This window comes from Dipodomys merriami, unplaced genomic scaffold (assembly GCF_024711535.1).
Source record: "Dipodomys merriami isolate MVZ:Mamm:240054 unplaced genomic scaffold, mDipMer1.0.p SCAF_2, whole genome shotgun sequence".
In the NCBI taxonomy this organism is placed as follows: domain Eukaryota; kingdom Metazoa; phylum Chordata; class Mammalia; order Rodentia; family Heteromyidae; genus Dipodomys; species Dipodomys merriami.
Window position 1 is genome coordinate 73,500,288 of NW_027203381.1, and position 22,489 is coordinate 73,522,776.

The 22,489-nt window shown below is 33.8% G+C and overlaps 1 protein-coding gene across 6 annotated transcripts in view; it reads right to left on the minus strand.

The window, feature by feature from the left end:
- Positions 1-22,489, minus strand: part of Stxbp5l (syntaxin binding protein 5L) — a 195,335-nt gene that overhangs the window by 49,696 nt on the left and 123,150 nt on the right. For 3 of the 6 annotated variants that reach the window (XM_070030120.1, XM_070030121.1, XM_070030122.1), the window contains exons 17-22: positions 21,994-22,166; positions 20,069-20,194; positions 16,114-16,265; positions 13,779-13,850; positions 4,005-4,070; positions 1,082-1,180 (exon numbers count right to left, since the gene is read on the minus strand). In XM_070030120.1, coding sequence (XP_069886221.1) covers positions 1,082-1,180; positions 4,005-4,070; positions 13,779-13,850; positions 16,114-16,265; positions 20,069-20,194; positions 21,994-22,166 — 688 coding nt within the window. The remainder of the gene's footprint in view (positions 1-1,081; positions 1,181-4,004; positions 4,071-13,778; positions 13,851-16,113; positions 16,266-20,068; positions 20,195-21,993; positions 22,167-22,489) is intronic. The other 3 variants (XM_070030123.1, XM_070030125.1, XM_070030124.1) reach the window with 3 other exon arrangements.

A 22,489-nucleotide genomic window follows, 5' to 3' on the forward strand; every position in this document is an offset into this window, starting at 1 on the left:
TTTATTTAATGCTCTGAGCTTCACATTTCTCATCAGAAAAAGGTATATTCCAGGAGTATTGTATTAGGTAAGAAAAAATGAAATTATTGTTTGGAAAACTGTAACAATTACTTTAATCCTTCTTGATTGCTGACCTTACTTGATGTCTATAACATTAGTAATATGTTAAAGTTACAAATGTGGTTATAACCACATTTGAATGTCTAGTTTAAGGGGACTATACAATTTGTATGTGAGTCTATTTTGGTCCCCATGAACAGCAACAAATGTTGCTTGCATAAAATTGAGATTACAAAGCCTTCCAAAGGGAGTTTCCATGATTATCATGGTTATTGTTAATTACAGACAAATATTTCACAATGTTAGGAAGAAATATGGAGAATTTTATATAATCTCACTACTTTGGGGCTCTTAGCTTTTCTCTGAATTATTTGTTAATCCTCACTTATTTTCTTATAGGCTGGAAACTATTGACATTTATAGTAAATAAAATAGTATCAAAATTCTATTAAACTTTTTCAAAATCTTTCACAAAATCCTTTTTAAAGAAATTCCTACTTTACATATCAAAAACCAGTGACTGATTTTAATAATGGCTTCAGGAAACTTTTCTTCATTTACTACAAGAGACTTGCAGTCTTCGTCTTCTTCTTCTTCCCTCTCCCTCCCCTCCCCTCCCCTCCCCCTCCCCTCCCCTCCCCCTCCCCCTTCCCATCCCCCTCCTCCTCCTCCTCCTCCTCCCCCCCCTTCCTCCTCCTCTTCTTCTGATGCTGGTACTGGGGCTTGAACTCAAGGCCTCAGTTGTTTTTCTTAGCTCTTTAAGTCACAGTTAAGACTCTACAATTTGAGTCACAACTCTACTTCTGGCTTCTTGCTTTTTAAATTGGAAATAAAAGTTTCATGATTTTGCTTTCAGTGCTAGTTTCAAACCTTAATCATTAGAACTCAGCTTCCTGAGTAGCTAGGATTACAGATGTGAGCTACCAGCACCTAGCTCTGAGAATAGTCTTGAGACAAATTGTGAAGTCTAGAAAATTATGGAGAAATTAGTATTGTGTTTATTTATAGAAAAGATTTTCACCTTCACCTGGCAAGTGATGTACTTGATTCCTCTGTCTCACAGCTGGTATTTCATTCCTATAAAAGCCTGGTGCTGCCTCAGGAGTTCTGGTAGCAAGTCCTAAAGGAAAGAAATAGAAAACTATTGGCATGTAATTTTCCTTCCTTCCTTCCTTCCTTCCTTCCTTCCTTCCTTCCTTCCTTCCTTCCTTCCTTCCTTCCTTCCTTCCTTTCTTCCTTTCCTCTCTCTTTCTGTCTCTCTCTCTCTCTCTGTCTCTCTCTCTTTTGGATTTTGAGCTCAGGGTTCAACTACCCAGCATTTTACTAGATTGAAGTAAGGAACATTTATTCAGCTATCTTGCTTGGCTGGTGCTCTACCACCTCCAAAATAGCCAAACTAGCGTTTTGCTGGTTGTTAGAGATGGAGTCTTATATACTTTCTGTCCTGGTTGGCTTCGAATTCCAATTCTCTGGATCTCAGCCTCCTGAGAGGTTTGTAGGTATGTGTCACCAATGCTTGGCTTGTCATGTAATTTCTTAAGTGAACTAACAATTCACCTTAAAGGTGAATTTCATTACTGTATGAAACACTCTCTATTTTGTTCCTTTATAAAATAAAGTCAAGTGCTGCTACAATAGGACCATTTGAAGAAAAAAAAAACAAAGCTTCATGGAGGACTTAGTGGGATTTTAGGCACACAGAATTTTTGCGGAAGGACACTCCAGCTTTAGCATGAACCTCAAAAAGTTGGATATTCTTTTGTTACTCTTTTGTGAGATGAATTTCTATGGCATCTTAATAAATATATCTTAATATAGATAACATTTTCTGTCACCATGGCTTTCACTTATACTTGGTAAAATGTCTGTTGTAGATTATGAACAGTGAGAAGTATGATAGTTAGAAATTATGATAAAAAGAATTAAGATAGTAAGGTAGTAACTGGCCAGGCACCAGTGGATCACACCTGTAATCCTATCTACTCAGGAGGCTCAGATCTGAGGATTGAGATTTGAAGTCAGCCCCCAGCAGAAAAGTCTCCATGAGACTCTTATCTCCAATAAACTATTAAAAAAAAAAAGCCTGAATTGAAGCTGTGGCTCAAGTGGTAGAGTGCTCGCCTTGATCACAAAGGGGATCAGTTACAGCATACAGGCCCTGAGTTCAAGCCCCTGTACCGGCAGAAAAAGGGGAGGGTATTTTTCTTAGGAAATTAAAGTTTTATGCCAGATAAATGGAGTTAACATTCTGTAAGAGTTTAATGTTAGCATAAAAGTTTAATGTTAGCCTCTTGAAATGTGAATTTATACAAGGCAACAAATTGCACAACATAAGTACAGTGTTAAAAAAGTGTTAACAATTTGTATAGTTTTTAGGATATTGCCTGTGTCTACAGACAGACTGTAAGTTCCATTTATATAATAAAGTATATGCTTCTCACTAATTTATTCTCAGTGGATAACATAATGTCTGACTGTAGAAACTAGAAATTTGTTGAGTAGTTGAGTAAATGACTAAATAATATGAAAACATGATGATACCACTCTGGAAGCTGAGAACATTGACTTTGCAGTTGTAGCACTGGATTCTTTTTCAGCTCACACTATCTATTCTGTTGTTCATTATTTTCAAGAAATACTTAATAGTCTGAACCTTCAACTCTGTATTACTTACAGTTGGAGTATAAGAGAATTTGGGGTCCACATAAAAACCAGAGATATAAAATGAGGTATATATAAGATTCAGGTATATTTGAATATACCTACATCAATATTCTTACCCTTTTTGTTAAAAAAAAGTGTTATTGTAAAGGTGATATATACAGGGGCTACAATTAAGTCAGGTAATGAGTATATTTCTTTTTGAACAGTGTCACTCCTTCCTCAGTTTCTCCCAGTTTTCTGCTTCCCTCCCCCACCAAATTATACAGCTCATTTACAACTTAGTATCTAGTGAGAATTAACTGTTAAATTGGTTCACCTTTTGTCCCACCAATTTTGTGCTTAACAGATTTAACAAAGTATAAGATTCCTTCAATAGATATTATGAAGGAATAAAGTATTTTTAACTATTTCATAGGGCAATTTTATTATATTCTCTCTTCTCTCCCTTTCTATGTCTCTCTTGATTGAATCCAGGGTCTTTCACATGCTAGGTAAATGCCTTACAACTGGCTATATTTGCAGCAGGGCAATGCTTCTCCAGTTGCTTGGAGACTAAAAGCATTAACATCAGTTGGGACTTTGCTAGAAATGTTAACAAAAATCTTAAACACTAACCCAGATCTAATGATTAGAATCTCTGGCACCCCACAGTCTGTGTTTAAATACTCTTCACTTGATGCTAATGCAGGCTTTAGTTACAAATAACACAAGAGGAAAAATTGAAATGGAAGTAGAAAGGCAAGTAACATTATACAGAAGTAGTCAAAACTTTCTTGCTTTGAAGCAATCTACTTGATTACATGCCAAGTCCTTTGAGGGCTACAGGCATGATGGAGGAACTGACTCTGATCATGATATGCATGTATATCGTCATGTCATAAATGAAACTCCCTTCTACAGCTAATTAATGCTAAGAAAAAATGTGGGAAAATATTTAAGAATTGCTGGTCCAGAAAAATGTTCTGCATGTATAGTTTCTACATCCCACCAAATCATCTCTAGTTTCTGTATAATATTACTCAAATTTATTTGACACTAATTAAGCATGCCTAATATAGTTGCAAAGTTGTCTATTTAAAAGCATTATATTCATACTTCTGATCTTAATTTTATTTGGGGGCAAGAATTGCTTAGGATAAGTTGCTTAAAAGTTAAGTTTCAGAAAACCAAAACTACTAAGACATCTAAAATCATGAATATCGTATTACAAAAATTAAAATAAAGTAATAGTATGATACAGTGAACTACCAGAAGCTTATAAAATACCACGCATCTTTTACCTGAAGTGGGAGACTTGCAACGCTCAAGTTCCAGGGGGACTGGACTGTCATTCAGCTCAGTTAAACCTAAAAATACAATGACAAAATGAATGAGAGGCAAAGGGACAAGAAGAGATAAATCTTTCTAGTACTTACTAATTCCTTTTTCTTAATTTCTTCAAGTTTAAAAACTTTTTCATGCCTATACTATGTGACTTATTCCCAAAACTTGTTTAAATAAGTGATATAGGGAAAAACCGGAAGCAACAACTGACTGATAGAGGATAATTAAACAGGAGTGGTGGAAGGGTAAAATTTATTATTTTCACATGAACTATCTATTTTAACAATAGATACAATTTTAAAAATATGTTTATAAAAGACAAAATCTTAAAGAGAAAAAGGTTTTAGTTTAAAATTTTATAGTCCAATTTAAATTTAAATTTATATTATGTATTAATCAATCTGTCAAATAACATTCAACTGTTATAAAACACTATAGCCCTTTTATGTGTAACATTTTATAAATTTCATTCCTCTTGCTTTCTAGATAAATATATTGGTAAGTTCAACAGATTCATTTATCTGTAATTCTCATTATCGGAAACTCTTCATTCCAATGATACTTGTAAAGTATCCTTCTTCATAGTTTTCTATACTTGAAGTCTCATATACTTTTTCTTTTGTAAATAAATATTTAGTTGGCACTTAAATACATGTCTCCATTTCCAGAAAACATTAGGGGGCTGTTGTGAATGAACTAAAACTATCTTTGTTTAATCTTTTTTGCTAATAAATTTTCTTTAGGTACAAAAACAATCATAGAATTGTGGCACAGCAAAGATCCACTATGATATATTAGAAAAATCCCAATATATTATAGGTGAGAAATAAGCACAAAACCAAGCCAATGACAGTTTAAATAAAACCCAGGATTCATAGTAAATTCACATGTTACTAATTGGACTATGTCCTGAGAAATGTGCCATCAGTTGTTGTTACTGCATGAATAAAATGGAGTATGTTGGCCCAAATCTAGATGGAACAGCTTTACCCAAGTTGTATAGGCTATTGCTCCTCAGCTACACTTATACAGCATGTTTACTATATACCACAGGGAATTTTGACACAGTGGTAAATGTTTGGGTTTCTAAGTATATGTAAACAGAGAGAAGATCAGTAAAGGTATGGGATGTTAGGAATTTTTCAGCTCTATTATAACCTGTGGGATTATCACTGTATATGTGATATATTATTCATACAGCATGACTATTACATACTATATTATTTCATTCATAGAGCTCTGAGTGCCAACTTCAGATCATGTAACCTACTCTATTTCATTTAGTTTGAGAACTATCAATGCTCATCTCATATTTAAATTTTTACTTGTAATGATGACTTACAATTTTCACTGATATAATTATTCCTATTAATCTAGAAGTACACATTCATCAACTCAAAACTATTGCAAACATGTTCTTTACCCAAGAGATACAAATCAAACAGAAAAGTTTTATAACTAAATAAGCAACAAGTATTCATCTATAGAGTCACTCAAATATAGTGTACTCAGTACTAAGATTATAGGCATTAACCCCCGGGGCCCAGCTCATATTTTTTTAATTTGTGTACTATTTTCTGAATTTGTTTTCCCTTATTCTTTCTCATTTCTACTGATTCTTGCTCAACATAGCCATAATAATAGTAAAACAACTTCCATGTGTCAAGATACATGTGTCCTAACTTTAAATATTTTAAGTAATCATTACTCGGTCTTATATTTATTCAGAACAATCATTATTCCAAAATACACATTTTTCTGACTACAGAAATAATGCTTTGAAAAATAGGAAAATGTAAGATAAAAAATGTGTCATAGAATATTCCCCTTTCTTCTTTGATTATTTTCAACCTACAATGGAGTTGCATGCTCACACGTTTCTATTTATGTCTATCTTAAAAATAATTTCCCCATCTCCTTAGAATTCATCAATCATTATAACAAAATATAATACTGTTATGACAATATGCTTATACTGTGAAATATTTAGTCCTTTCATTCTTTAATATAATAAATAACTGAAAATCTTAGGCTTTTTGTGTTTTGAGTATTTTTTCTATAGCATTTTTCTATCTTGTGGGGTCTAACTGGGATACTATATTTTGTATTCTATCAGCAACTTATGGGTGATCTCAACACTAGTCACTATCAGTCTTTTTAAGTCTTAGTACTTCTAGTTATAGTAATTTACTATGATTTAAACTTAAATTTCCCTATAACTACTGATAGTTGCTTTTCATTTGTTTACTGTTTTTGTGATGTTCCTATTCAAGTATGACTATTTTTTTTAAACAATTAACTTCTTGTTATGCAGTTGAAGAAACTTTAACATATATTTCAGGCAAGAATCTTTTTTTTTTTTTTTTTTGGTGGTCCTGGGGCTTCAACTCTGGGTCTGGGCATTGTCCTTGAGCTCCTTTTGTTCAAGGCTACCACTTAAGCCACAGTGCCTCTTCAGGCTATTTCTGTGACTAGATGGATGTAACAGTCTCACAGACTTTCCAGGCTGGCTTTGAACTGTGATCCTCAGATCTCAGTCTCCTGAATCGCTGGGATTCCAGGCTTGAGCCACCGGTGCCCAGTCAGGCAAGAACCTTGTCTGATGTAGGTATTATGAATGTTTTCTTCCAGTCTGTGATTTATATTTTTCTGCATGATGTCTCTTTTTTTAGTGACACTAGGTTTTGAACTAAGGGCTTTATGTTTGCTAGGCAGGTGCTCTACTAGCTTTGGCCCATTATCCTCCTACCTATGCTTCTCAATAAACTGGCAGTACAGATGTTAACTACCATGCTCAACTTGCTTTTTAATTTTTAGGCTTGTTTTAGGTTTTATAAATCCTCCCAATATTATCTTTTATTATCATCCATATCAATGAAATTTTTGATTATAGAATGAGGTAGAGATTAAAGCCCATTTCTGTGCCTACATGCTTGCTTCTTGCTTGGTTCATACCTAATTAGTTACTTAAAATTTTCCTTTTTTGTCAAGCACAGGTGGCTCAACCTACAGTCTTAGCTATTCAGGAGGATGAGGTCTGAAGGATCAAGGTTCAAAGCCAGCTCAGACAAAAATTCTGTGAGACTCAGTCTCCAAAATTAACCATAAAAAAGCTGGGCTGAAAGTGTGGCTCAAATGGGGCAATGCCAAGTAAGCCAAGAAAGTGAGAAGTCCTGAGCTCAAGTTCTTCACCATAAAAATTTTTTGGTGTATTTTATTGGGTGCATTTGTCAAAAATTAAATCACCATATGACATGTATGTGTGAATGTACTTCTGGGCTGTCATTTCTTTTTGAAGTGTTATTCCCCCCTCCCTCATTTTCTCCCCTCTTGATTCCAAGTTGTAAAGTTAATTTCCAACACAGTGTCTAGTAAGTATTAGTGTTGAATTACTTCACCCTTTGTCCCATCATTTCTGTGATCCCTTTTCCCTTCCCCAAATCGGATAAACTTACATACAAGACAAAGGGTACAGAAATAAAAAAAATAAACAGTGACAAAAGAATTAAGCAAAGGAAAAAGAACGTAAACAGCTGTAAACAGTACAATAAAAAACCCTTTTGTTTCCATTTATTGGAGTTCATTTCAATAAGCATCATTTTATATGGTCATATGCACATAGCTATTGAGGCATTGTATTCTTCTCCTAATAATATCCTAGACATATTCTAGCTATAACAAATTAGGGAAACCATGCAGCTTGTGTGTCTTTGGGTCTGTTTACTTCACTTAATATATTTTTTCCACATCTCCATTTCCTTATGAATGGGGCAATGTCAGTCTTTCTGATGGAAGCATAGAATTCCACTGTGTATGTTTACCACATTTTCTTGACCAGTTACTCATCCACTGAGGGGTATTTGGTTGATTTCGTATCTTAGCTATGGTAAATAATGAACATGCAGTGAATATGGTTGCACTCGTGGCTTTAATGTGGGCTGCCCAGGAATGGAATACTGCTGGGTCATAGGGAAGCTGTATGTTTAGTCTTTTGAGGAAACGCCATACTGCTTTCCAGAGTACATGGGATAGTTCTGTATCAGGTTTATGAGTTTGCGTTTTGTGGTTTCCCCTCGCCCTTGGTTAAAATTCTATTCCTTTTAATTTCTGAGTAGCATATCATTATATAGACAGGCCACAGTTTGTTTATCCATTTACACGTTATGAGCTTGCATTGTTTTAGTTTTAGATAAAGTTGCTATGAATGTCTTCATAGGGTTGTACGTTTTCATTTGCATAGGATAAATTGAAATAATATAACTACATCATATAGTAAGAGTATATTTAGGAACCTATCAAAAGGTTACACTATTATTAAGTTTCTATTAGTAGTGGGGAAAAATTCTAATTTCTCTGTATATTCTTCCAATCCTTGGTAGATCAGTAGTTTTGACTTTAGCCACTGTAATTTTAATTGCCTTTCCTTAGTGGTGAATATTGTTGGGTATTTTTGTACATTTATTCATCTATCTTTTTTGTGAAATGAATATTAAAATATCTTGCTGTTTTTAAGTTCATCAGTTTTATTAGCAAGTTTTGATTTTAGTATGTTCTAGACACAGTTCTTTAACATATACATGATATACAGATATTTTTCTAGTCCAAGGCTTCAATCTTCATTCTTGTGTCTTTTGAAGGATAAGAAATTATGCTTATGAAGACTGACTTTTCTAGATGTTGTTTTTAGAACATGTTTTTGATATTGCAGAAAGCTTCACCTTACCCAAGGTTAAAATTTTTTCTTTGTTCTTTCTTTAGATTTATAGTTTTAGTTTTTAAGTTTATACTACATTGTGATTTGTGTTTGTCTTTAATTTGGGTCAAGTTTGTTTTTCTTCACTACGATATCCATTTATTTGAAGACTATTTGTAGAAAAAATTTCTTTCTCTAGTTAATTGCAGTCAGTTGCCCATATATATAGATCTATTTCTGGAGTTCATTTAGTTTTATTGAACTCTTTTTCTTTGGGAAAATAAACTGTGTTGGTGGGAACAGACACTTGTGTAATCCTTTTACATGGTTTTGAACCTGTTCCTGGGAGCTTACTCATATGTTACATATTGGTAAGAACTTCGTTTGTTGAGGGAACTGTATTGTTAGAATTCTTTATGAATTACAGCATTGGTTTTCTTTTATTTTCCTTTAAAAATATGTCTCCAATTTAACGACCTCATCTTCATAAAGGAGGCTTCCCCCCCACCCTTTTGCATTGCATCATTGTGATGGTAGGATTCATTTGTTTTCCTCCAATCATATAAGATATAATTTTTAAAAATTATTTAAATCTGTGTCTTAAAAACTGATTCCTGATTTGTTGGGATTTAAGTTTGTTTTTGGTCATTTTAAGCAGGAGTTAAATCTGGTTCTTCTGCCTCTTATTTGGAAGTGGCTTGAAACCTTTCGCTGGCTCCTTAGTTATTTTGTTCTTTACAAAAGTGTTTTGATTTTTAGATGTCCATTTATGTGTAACATACACATTGATCAGATTCATCATTCTCTCCTCCATCTATCCTATCCCAACCCATCTCAAGTTTCCTGGTTCAGTTTTCATACAAGTACACTGAGTATTATAACAATACTTGCCTATTATTCATCTTTTTATTCATCTGTCCCCCTTCATTTAATCCCAACCCCATTCAGTGAAGACATGTTTCAGCTTCCTAATATTTATTTTGTTGAATTGCCTGCTAATTGTCCAAAAGGGTAACACTATGGAATCTCCTATACATACACACTTTGTTCATGTATATGGACCTGTGTTTTCAAATATGTTGATATTTTAGGTCTAGTTTCTACATATTAGAGTAAACAGGTGCCCTTTTTCTCTGAGTCTGTCTTACTTTATTTAATATCATCATTTTTCTCCAGGTCCTTCTATTTCACTGCTAATGACACAATATTATTCTTCCTGATGGATGAAAACATTGTATATTTATATATACCACACAGATTCTTAATCCATTTGTCAGCTGTAGGGTATTTGGATTTATTCCATAACTTGATTATTGTAGATTATGTTTCAATGAGCATAGATGTGCTTATTGTATCCTAATTTGCAATCTTTTAGACAAATTCCCAAAAGTGGTATAGCTGGATCATATAGTAGTTATATTTTTATATTTTTGAGAACTCTTCATATTGCCTTCCATAGTGGTTGCACTAATTTACCTTTCCATCACCAGTGTATTATAGTTTCTTTTTCTCCCACATCCTTATCATTTGTTAGCCTCTTCTTACCTTGCAAAATTTCACTTAAATGTGTCCTTATTGCATAAACTTTTCCCTGATAATACTGAAAACATTCTGTCTCATTTTTATCTACCATAATATTGCTGCTTTTTCTCACTGTAATATTATATGTATTGATTTTATTTATCTTTATAATGACTGTAAGTGGAAGATAACCATCATAAATTGTTTCAACTTATCATTCTTCACTTAATGTCTAAAAAAGTTCAGCACAGTAGTTGTTAAAAATATTCTCTGAATAAATGGATTTTCACTATTTGTTGTTTACCATATTTTTGCTAACTTTTTGTCTTGAGGCCTTCTTTTTTATACATAGTTTTTCTGTTTTTGATTTTTTTTTACCATTTTTTAAAATGTAATTTGCCCCCTTTGCTAGTTCTCTTCTACTTTCCTTTTTTCCCATCAAAAATTTGTGTATTCATTCCCAAGACTGGAAAAATATCACAGATAGATGTGAAACACTTCAAAGAACCTACTATTGCATTAACTAGAAATTTACATAGAAGCATGTTCAATTCTCTGTCTTAAGTCTACTATTCAAATTTCTTTGACTCAAGTGTTACAAAATATGTTTATAAGTAGGCAATTTCTGTCATCACAATCAGAGCACTGAACATTGGGGTAATTGACTAAGTTTTATTAGATCTAGATCTTCCATATTGCAGATATGATGCTAAAAGTTATTTAATCTCTTTGCTTAGTTTCATGCTAGAATTAAAAATATGTGATATTAAAGTGATATTTTATAAGTATTAACCTAGAAAAGCTTCATACTCCAAGTCAGGTAGGGATTATGGTTTTTATTCTTATATATGAGAAGAAAAACCCCAAATGATTAAATGTCTAAGTAGTTAATAAGTTGAAAAAATAGAACTAGTTTTCAATCTTCTGACATAGACTGGCTGTTTTTTTTTCTCAAAGCATTTCACTGCTTCTACAAACAATGATCTGTAAAATATGGAAAATAAAGTGTCTTGGAAAGAGCTTAAGAAACTATTGGAATTAATGTGTTTTTCCTAAATGAAGACTTCATGTTCAAAATAAAATGTGACAAAAATTAAAGAGCAAAATTTATTTAACAGAATAAAAGTATAACAAAAACATTTTCAGAAATATGGAACTGGTGTTGTGGCTCAAGTGGCAGAGCGCTACCCTTGAGGTGAAACTTTGGGACAGTACCCAAACCCAGAGTTCAAGCCCCACAACTGACAATTTTTTTTTTCAGAGATAAAAGAACCTTTAGGGAACACTTTTTGTCTAATCTCATTTTAAACACACATATAATATAAAGTTTTCATATCGGTTCACTGTTTAATGTTATTTCATTGATAATGGGTAAAAATTGAGAGAGGAGGAAAAAGTGATTTCTGATTACCAAAATTAGTAAAATAAAATAAAATTAGTAAAATACAATGTTCTGGAAAATGTTCTATTTCTCTGTGTGTACTCACATTGCCAACACATACGTACAATGCAGAGGGGTTCTACATTAAGAAAGATAAACTGGGATTAAGAGGTACTCCAGATTATTTGTAGGAAAGGTTCTCTCTGTAAAATCTTTACATGGTTATAGAGCATAGGTATAAAAGAATAATACAGAGCAAAGATTAGCAAACTCTTTATGTAAAAACCAAGAAAGTAAGTATTTTTGGCCTTGTGAGTCAAGGTTTATTGTAACACTCAATTCTGTCATTATAATATAAAGGCAGTCATTGAAAATATGTACATGAATTTGTGCAGCTGTATTCCAATAAAACTATCATAGAAAATGAAATTATTATAAGATGATGCTAAGTGAAATGAACTCCAGGTTATGGAAACAAGAGGTTTTTCTTTGTTGTTGTTGTTTTTAATGTATTATGCATTTTTTTCTTTTTTCCCCCTATGGTTTATCCCTTGTTATCACTGTATTTGATTTTGGCACTTTGTGTATTATATATATGTTTATCTGAATTAGGGAAGAAAAAGGGAACAACAAAATGGGGAGACAAAGGACAAAGGGCAAACCAATGCAACAGCGATACTCACAAGACAACATATTGGCAATGAACTTTACCACTTGAGAGGATACATTGTGGGAGAGGGAAAGTGGGAGAAAAATGAGGTAGGGGGTAACAATGTTTGACAAGAAATGTACTCACTACCTTACGTATGTAACTGTAACCACTCTGTACATCACCTTGACAATAAAATTAAATTTTTTTAAAAAAGAAAATGAGATTACATGTAACATTTGAATGTTAAGAAATATCTTAGTAGCTAATAAATTTTAGGAGCAGAAGAAGTCAAGATGGACATTACTGTTCTCACATAGGCACTCAGAGCAGAGACTGGTGAAAAGTACCCCAAAAGAGAGGCACTGCTAGAGTATAAAGCTAGGGAATATAAGCAAAACTAAGTCAGCAGCTGGTCACTGCCAGAAAGAAGTGTTAAGGACTTCACAGAAACTGACTCTTAAGCTACAGACACAAACCAATAAACTCTTAGATTTTATAACTGGCCTTATTCTATTACTATCTATGCATTAAGTCTGAAGAAATACAGGTCACAAGAAATATATATATATATATATATATATATATGAGTATTTACGTATACAATGTACAAATACATATATATTTTACATAACTATAAAGCCATCTTATATAAAGGTCAGCAATCTGAATATTATATATTTGTTAACATAATATAAATATTTAAATGTCAAAAATATTTACCCATTTTAACACTAATATCATCTACTCCTGTAGTCTCACACACACACTTATTCCCCACACTTACTGCACCAGCTTTTAGAATTGTCTGTTCCACTTATCTTCAACTCTCTATTTGCTACCAAAGGAAATATTATTCACTATTTTTTTGTGGCTTAAATCTTTATTTCACAAAATCAATACCTCAAATCACTAACTATAGAAATATAGTTTGGATGTTCTGTTTTGATAAGAAGGTATTAAGGATTATAAATATTTTGTTGTCTCCAAGAAATATAAGCAAACGGTGTGGCACTTGTACATCAATCTATAAAATGGCCAAAAGTAGAAGATTCTCTGAATTTGAAAACATTCAAGTATTAATATATTGAACCAAGTTTATTATTTGCAAGGACATCACAGAGCTTCTTACTTAAAACAAAAGACAGTGACTCTTCATTATCTTGCCCATGTAATTGTAACTCCTCTGTAGGTATTTTCACCAAAAAAAAGACAGTGATTCTTGGACTAATCAGACCTAGTTAAGTATGGCTTAAAAGAAATATTAAAACAAAGAATATGTGTGAATGGGTACATGACAATAATGATTCAAAATATACATACAGTTTTTAAATTAAAATTATCAGGTTGCATTTTCATAACAAAACAAAAATGTGCATGCATGCTGAATGTGTTTTAAGGAAAACACATTATGGAGCACTGACATACAGACTTAACTCAAGCACTATGACTTAGAAAGCTATTAGCCTAACCTTTATAGAACTTACTCTGATAGGAAGTACGGATCCGTTTCGTTAAATCAGGATAAAAGTTAGACAGGCCACGCATGCAAAAGTTGTCTTTGGAACATGCCAGAACACCAGCATCAGCAGCAGGCATAAGAAAGAGAGAAAAATAATCTAAAGTGAAAGGAAGTGATATCATACCAGAATCTAGAACAGCCAAAATGAAGGAATAGCAGCAAGATCAGGTAACCAAATTAGAGGAGATATTAAAAATAAATCAACTAGAAAGTAAGAGGTGAGAGATGGATGATGAGAATGCAGTTGCCATTTTATTTAGTCAAATATATAAATTGATGGCATATTTTTCTTATGTATAGTTTACTTATTTATATTAATAATAGGCAAAATTAGTTTGTTAATATCAAAATAATTTTTATAATCCTTCAGAAATTAAAAAGAAAGGTGGGGGACATTAGTGTTCAATTTTCTTATAAAACATTGGGGACATTAGTGTTAATTTTTTTGTAGTATAAACTGCACTCAGGATAGTTAACTTGTATATTAAAAATAGAAATTGTATCCCTGTTTTAAAGTCATCAATATTCTAAGCTGTAGATCACACATTCTGTTTATACCTGTAATCCCAGCCACTTGGGAGATGAAAATTGGGAGGATCACTATTTGAGATCAACTTGGGCTAAAAAGTTAGAACATCATCTGAAAAAGTGAATTGGCATGGTGGTGCATTTCTGTATTCCCAGATATGAAGGAGATACATAGGTGGAAGGATCACAGTCTAAGGGTGGCTTCAGGCCAAAGTGAGGAATCCTGCATAAAATAACTAAATAACTAAAGCCAAAGGGCTGAGGACAGGTCTCAACTGATGAAGTGCTTACCTAACAACTGCAAGCTCTTAATTTCAAATCCCAGTAATGAAAAAAAATAAGTTGTGATTGTAATTGTTAAGGATTACCAACTTTGAATTGAATGTTTTATTTTTTGAAACATTCACTTTTTCACCCCAGTCTAGATATCTAGTTAGTAACTTAGATGCTATCAGAAGGTGTGCTACTTTTCTGACAAGAAGTACATTCAATACTGTAATCTCTCCCTATACTAGAAGCTCTGGACTTTCAAAATTCAATTTTATTTTGTCCTAGTTATGAGGGAATATTATTTATATATATATATGTGCAATTTCTCTTATTCTAATTTTCTTTCAAAAGCTAGTAGTAGTAGAGGCAGAACAACATCCAGCACTCCTAAAACATTGTTAAAAGTTGACATGCCTAATGAAATCCCAACAGGTTTCAAAGGAGAAACTTGTCTCCCTGAAAGGACTTTAAACTTGAAATTTAGACAGTATAACAAATTTCATTACTCCAAAATGAAAATTCATTTATTTTCATTCTAATGTTAAATTGGACACACTTATTATTTGGAAAATATCACATCAAATTTTAAGTTATTATTATAAAAATCTGTTCATGAGAATATTTAATAAAGGTTTTCAATACACAGTTTATTATTTTAAATATACCAAAGTACAATTTTAAAAAAATATTTAAGTAACACATTAGTCTATAGAAGCATTCCCATCTGTAACCCTTTGCCTATTTTTTTTATCAACTAGACTATCAGTGGAAAAAAAATGTAACATCCTATAGAAGCATTCCCATCTGTAACCCTTTGCCTATTTTTTTTAATCAACTAGACTATCAGTGGACAAAAATATAACATCTTGGTGGTGTTTATAAAGCCAACTATTTGTATAGACACTAAAATTATAGTAAAATTTTAGATAATCCAGCATATCAAAGTTTGGTATTATATATTAAGTAACTGAAAGCTTAATTTCTTTTATAGCTAAATAAAATTAATTGTCCTGCCAAAAAAGCAATCTTCATAGTATTTAAATATGTTAATAAATACTATTTATTGTGTTTATAAAAATACTTCTAAAAAAGTCACCGACTGTGAAGACAAGGTGACAGTACAATGTGAAGTTAAATATTAAAAGTAGCAAAAGACTTTACTCCTAACAGGGCATGATATATTAGAAGAAAGTTAACCTGTTTAACACAAGCATTGTAAGCAGCTTTTTCAACCAGAAAACCCTAATTTTACAAATGAACTTTAGTCACTTTCAATGCCCATTCAAAGATTTTCAGTTTCTGCCCAGTTCATCTTACTTACTTATAATTCATTTTACTTGTAATTTACTTACAACTCATTTACTTATTTACAATTCATTTTACTTATAGTAATATGTCATGCTGAGTTAATACTACCATGCATTCAGATAATATCACAGAAAACTCATAAATCTGAAAGTAAAAGAAATGAAAGATTTTGTTCATAACCCATTTTCTCCTACCTGCAATGAACTGCTTATTCTTTCGAGGAGACCTTGGTTGCCTCTGGTAGAGGTCACTTGATCTGTACAGGTCAATGGTCCCCATGCTTAACAGTACTGTCTTCTGTATAAAATCCACCACAACCAATCCATTGCAGTTTCCAAATGCAACTCTGAGAGAGAAAAATTCACAACTAAAATGTATCACAAGCTTGATTATTTTTTTACTGTCAAATATAACACAACTGCAAATACTGTCTAGGATTGGGGATGTTGGGCAGTGAATATTTTAAAGTAAAAAAAGAAGCCTTTGTCTTTTACATAAGATAGACTCATAGTGTAATAACTACTTACTGAAAAACTTGGGTTGAACTGAAATAACATGTCACTAACAGTTTTATCATTTAGGTACTGATTATGCAACCCAATCTTCAACTTGGTCTTTTTTTTTTTTTTACCAAAGAAAATGACACAAAGCCAGGTGCCGGTGGCTTACGCCTATCATCCTAGCTACTCAGGAGGTTGAGATCTGAGGATTGCAGTTCAAAGCCAGCCCAGGTAGGAAAGTCCATGAGACTCTTATCTCCAATTAACCACCAGAAAACCAGAAGTGGCACTGTGGCTCAAGTGGTAGAGCACTAATCTAGCAAAAGAGCTCAGGAAGAGTACCAAGGCCTTGAGTGCAAGACCACACCAACCAGAAAAAGATACAAAATGTTTTTGCTATGCAAAAGACACATAGGCCAAGAAATGTCACACTTTGATACAAATGCCTAAATACGTAATCAAGTACCTTTTCAAATAACTATAAATAAGGAAATCTTTCCCAGCAAGATACCCAGAGGCTATTGCGGGCTTGGCTTAGGAAGACAATGGTGACAAATAGTGTTATCAATATGATGATGGTTTTGAAGATAAGCACAACCCAGAAATTAAGGAAGCTTTCACCCTCAGATTTTCAGGTAAATGTGAGATTCCAGGTATTATATGACATCTGTGTCCCAACAGGTTCATGAAAGTATGATACTGGAGCTGAAGTTTCAACGGAGACCCAATAAAAACAAAGATGCCAAGAATATGAAATTCCTGCTATGGGAAGCTGAAGGGCAGAACACAAGGCCAGCCTGACAGGATGGCTATGTGGAAAGTAAATAGAAAATCAAAAAGGTTGCCCAAGCCTTTGAGAGTCCAACTTTCTCTGGTGTGGCAAGCTAGAGCCATGGAATTTACTATTTTCTTACTAGGTTTACGCCTTTTTTTTTTTTTTTTTTTTTTTTTGCTGGTCGTGGGGCCTGAACTCTGGGCCTGGTCACTGTCCCTCAGCTCTTCAGCTCAAGGCTAGCGCCCTACCACCTTCCTTCGTTCCTTCGTTCCTTCGTTCCTTCATTCCTTCCTTCCTTCCTTCCTTCCTTCCTTCCTTCCTTCCTTCCTTCCTTCCTTCCTCCCTCCCTTCCTTCCCTCCATCCATCTTTCCCTCTTTCCTTTCCTTCTTTCTTTCCTTCATTCCTTTTGACAGTCCTGGAGCTTGAACTCAGGACCTGAGCACTGTTTCTGAACCTATTTGTGCTTAGGGCGGGCATTCTACCACTTGAGCCACAGTGCCATTTCCAGTTTTTTCCGAGTAGTTTACTTTCCTGCCTGGGCTGGCTTGGAACCATGATCCTCAGATCTCAGTCTCCTGAGTAGCTAGGCTTACAGATGTGAGCCATTAGTGCCTGGGTAAGGATTGGAAAATTTGAGCAATCCTGGAGCAGTTAAGACTTTTGGAGCTCTTAGAAATGTACTGAATATATTTTGCATTGTGAGATTGATATGAAGCTTTGTGGTACATGGGGAAGAACACTATAGATTGGATCTAGAAAGCTCCTTTATAGGTCCCCAATTTGGTGCTATTGGGAGTTGGTGGAAACTTTAAGAAATAGGGTCTCATGGAAGGTTTTAGGTCACTGAGGGTGTGCCTATGAGGGAAACAGGATACCACTTCTTTCTTTTTTTCACTTCTTGGTCATTATGAGGTGAACTGCTTAGCTCCACTATGTATTTCTTGCTACACTTCATGCCCAATTGATAGGAACGAATAGCTATAAACTGAAACCTTTAAAATTATAGACCAAAAAAAATCTTTCTTCCCTTAGGTTACCTCAGGAATTTGGTAAGCACAAAAAATGAAAAGCCAACCAACTCACATATATGTCACAAATTGAATGAGTATTTCTGGAGTAGAAACAACTGATATTGTTTATTTGGTTATTCATACAGGTTTTCAGGACCAAACATGTGTAGTGTCTTCACTAATTGTTATCATCTCACATAATTAAAAAAATGAAAACTTCATTGTACAGAATGAACAACTCTAAGACTATGGTCCCAGGGGGCCTACTCTTCCAGCTGAAAGCAGAGCTTTGTGCCACCTACATGAGGCTGGTTTTGTAGGAATGCAGAATGCAAGAGGTGCAGGGTCATGAAGATACCCACCTATTTTTCAAAGGACATCCTGAGAGGCCAGGCAACATGTAGCAGTGTTAGAATGCCTATAGGGAACCCATGTTATAGATTCTCAGTTCCAGATAGATTGAAGTACATACAGTTCAGAACAGGCAAAAGAAAAACCAAGGCTCAATAGGAATGGCCACCATGCTTTTCTCTGTCCATAGGCTCAGCAGAAGCACAGCATATTGTCTAGCAATACTCCCATTAGGCAAAAGTGGCTTTTGGTCAAATATGGCCTCAAGATTATCTGAGGTAGTGAACGCATGCAGGACTCAAGGGAACATGACTATGTTGAAGCATCCTCAGGGCCCTCTACAAGTCATGATGAAGGAGCCTGACTTAATTTCCCTACAGAGTTCTTGAGAAAATGATAAGTGAAACTATGGAAATGATGCAGAAGATTCAGTGGAGACAGAGTGAAGTTCAAGATGCCAAGAGTTTAGAACATCTGAGGAGAGAAGCTGACTATAGCTGGGTACTGGTGGCTAATGTCTATTATCCTAACTAGTCAAGAGACTTGAAACCAGCCAAGGCAGAAAGTTCATGAAACCCTTCTCAACCCATAGCTGGGTCCACTGGCATGTGCTTATTATCTAAAGCTACACAAGAGGCTAAGATTGCTAGAATCAAGGTACCAGGCCCATCTATGCAGAAGAATCCATGAGACCCCCATCTTCATAGAAGGACACTAGACATGGTGACACACACCTGTGGTCCCAACAACAATAAAAATGTCAAAAGTAAGAGATCAGGTCTCAGGCATGCTTCTGAGCAGAAGTGAGAGTCTATCCTAAAAATAACCAGTATAAAATAGGGTTGGAAGCATGGCTCAGTGGTAGAGTGCCAGCTTAGCAAGCTTGAAATCCTAAGTTCAAACCCCCTTAAAGGCCCCTTTTCCCCCCCAAAAACCATAGAAATATTGTGGGTAGGTAACATCAGGTAGAATCTCAAGTTATAATGTTAATGTCTCAATTTGAAAAACACAGAAATGTAATAGAGCAAATTGGCACATATAAACACAATCCAATGTAACAAAATATGTAAGGATAATTAGGACTATATTCAACATGTTCAAGGAAATGAAAAACAAGAATAATAATTTTAGAAGGGAGTATCTTTTATAGGACTAAATGGAGGTAGAGAATAAAAAAATTAAAATTGAACTCCAGAGATGATGAATTGATCATCAGATTAGATAAATTTGAATAGTTAGTGAACTCTGAAGGACAGAAAACACAAAACCAAACATAAAAGTACAAGTACAAAAATATTCTAGCAACTTCCCAATCACATCAGAGTAGGATCACAATCAAAGTTTGACATACACACAAAAGAAATGATCATAGTAAAAGTTTAATATTTTATACTATGTTCAATTTAAAAAATCCAAGATGAACTTCTTCTGACTTTTAAGATAAACAGATATTTTAAATGAAATATCTAAAAATATACAAACACAAATCACAAAGAAGATTTAAAAACTTACATTCCATATGCTGAGCTTACAGAAAGACTGGTAATCTGTTGAGGAGGTTCACCATCTACCCATACCAATTGAATAACAAGATCGGCCTGATAGCCTGGAGGCATTCTCACAGGTCTTGTCTTAACACTAGAACAGGAGAAAAAAATTATTCTATATCACATACTTTGCAAATAAACTACCATCCTAGTTAAAGGTGTAAAGTAAAAACATACAATGTCTGTTTAAATTTAAATCCAAGTTTACAATAAATAGCTTTTTAAAAGTATGTTCAATGAAGTGATAGGGATGAAGTGATGCTAAAAATGTGTACTGTTTACATAAAATTTCAATTGAAGTGGACATCCAGGCTTTACTAAAATGAATAATCTATCCTTTAATGTCATCTACAATTAAAGCCTCCTTATTGATCTCATACCACTACTTTTCCCTGAATCCTTCTTTGGTGGTGTTTTTCTGCCAGTCCTGGAGCTTGAACTCAGGGGCTGGGTGCTATCCCTATGCTTCTTTTGCTCAAAGCTAGCACTCTACTGCTTGAGCCACAGTGCCACTTCTGGCTTTTTTGGCAGTTCAGATAAGAGTCCCACAGATTTTCCTGCCTGGCTGGCTTTGAACTACTATCCTCCTGAGTAACTAAGATTATAGGCGTGAGACACCGACACCTAGCTGGCTCTTGAATCCCTTTTTAACACAGCAATTAAAGTGATCTAGTGATCATGTTATTTCTTTTCAAAACTCTCCAATGGTTTCCCTTTTTCCCATTTGGAATAAAAAACAAGGTCTTTATAATGCTCTATAAATGGACCTCTGTTACCTATGTAACTTCATCTCCTAGCACTTTAACCTCTCCCTTACCTCTAGCAACAATGACTGATTAATTTTCCTAAACATGCTAGGTACTTTTAAGATTTTGTTCTAGATGTTCCTTCTACCTGGAACATTCTTTTACCACATATTCTTTTTTGATGGTCGTGGGTCTTGAACTCTGGGCCTGGGCTATGTCCCTAAGCTCTTCAGCTCAAGTCTAGTGGTCTACCATTTGAACTACAGCACCACTTTTTACCAGATATTTATTCTTTGGTTAATTCTCTCACTTCCCTCCAGTTTTTTTTAAATCATATTATGACTACTCAGTAGGTGAACAGAGACACAAAGGGGAAAAATTGAATAACTGAACAAACATGTATTATTGGTAATAGCTATAATATTGCTAAAACAAAGAACTGGCTAATTGAAATGTTTATTAATCAGCTAATGTAGATATAAAAGTATAAATTCAGGTAATGAAAATGATTTAAAGATGGATGCTAATATACAGTTTAGCAAAGCATTATATGTAACTGAAGAACCACTCATAACTGAATTCATAGAATAGTGTTACTTGGATTAATTTTTCTATATGTTGTCTAGGCACTAACCATTGAACATACTGATGATTTTCCCCTTGGTTCTTAATTATCCTTACGATTTTCATTATATTTGAAAACAATCCTTCTATTGTACTGCAACAATTGTTTTTATTTCATCTTCACTACCAGATTGATTTTCTGGTATTTGTCTAGTTTTTCTTCTTTATTTTCTCTCTCTCCCTTTTCTTTTTACATTTCACAGAAAAAAAATAATTAGAGGACCTATATCATAATGATGTCTTTGCTAAAAAGAAACAAATTTGATTATGATGCTAGATATATTGAGTAACACAGAAGTAACAGTAACTTGATTCCTAGAAATTTCCTACTGTTTGAATATACCAAACTGGTGGCCAAGTTTTTGCCTTGCCAAACTTCTCATTCTATCAAAACCAGGTTTCCTTTGGCTCTTTCTGGGAAAGAATACAATTATATAAATAAGTGAGCAAAGGATGAAAATTTCTTCAGAATCACATGATAATAATGCACATTATTTTAGAATTTGGTACTCAGTCTTACTTGAGGCATGGGATACTGTCCTTTGTTATTCCTTCACTAGCCACAGTATTAGTGCTCCCAGAAAGACTCCTTGAAGAAGGAAGTTGGGATGAGAGATCTGGAAACGGAGGACTTGTTTCTGGTTCAGGGGTTATAATATCTTCAACATCATACTGAAGTCGTACCTCTAATGACTTAAAAAATCAAGTTTTAATTTAATCTGGATTATAATAACCACATTAATATATTTTGTAATTATTCACAATTTTAGAATTAATAAATTCAATTTAAAATTATAGAATAGCTGAGAACTGAAGTAATGAATTATTTAATGGTAATCACAAAACCATAAATTTTAATTCTTTAGAATTACAAGAAAAATACCTATCACTAGATATAAAATTTTATTCTACAAGTATTTCTTAGGATAACTATAAATTACAATCTTATATGTAATATAATACAGGAGAAAACAACTGTGGTTATTTCAATGAAAGAAATTAAAACTAGATGTGTG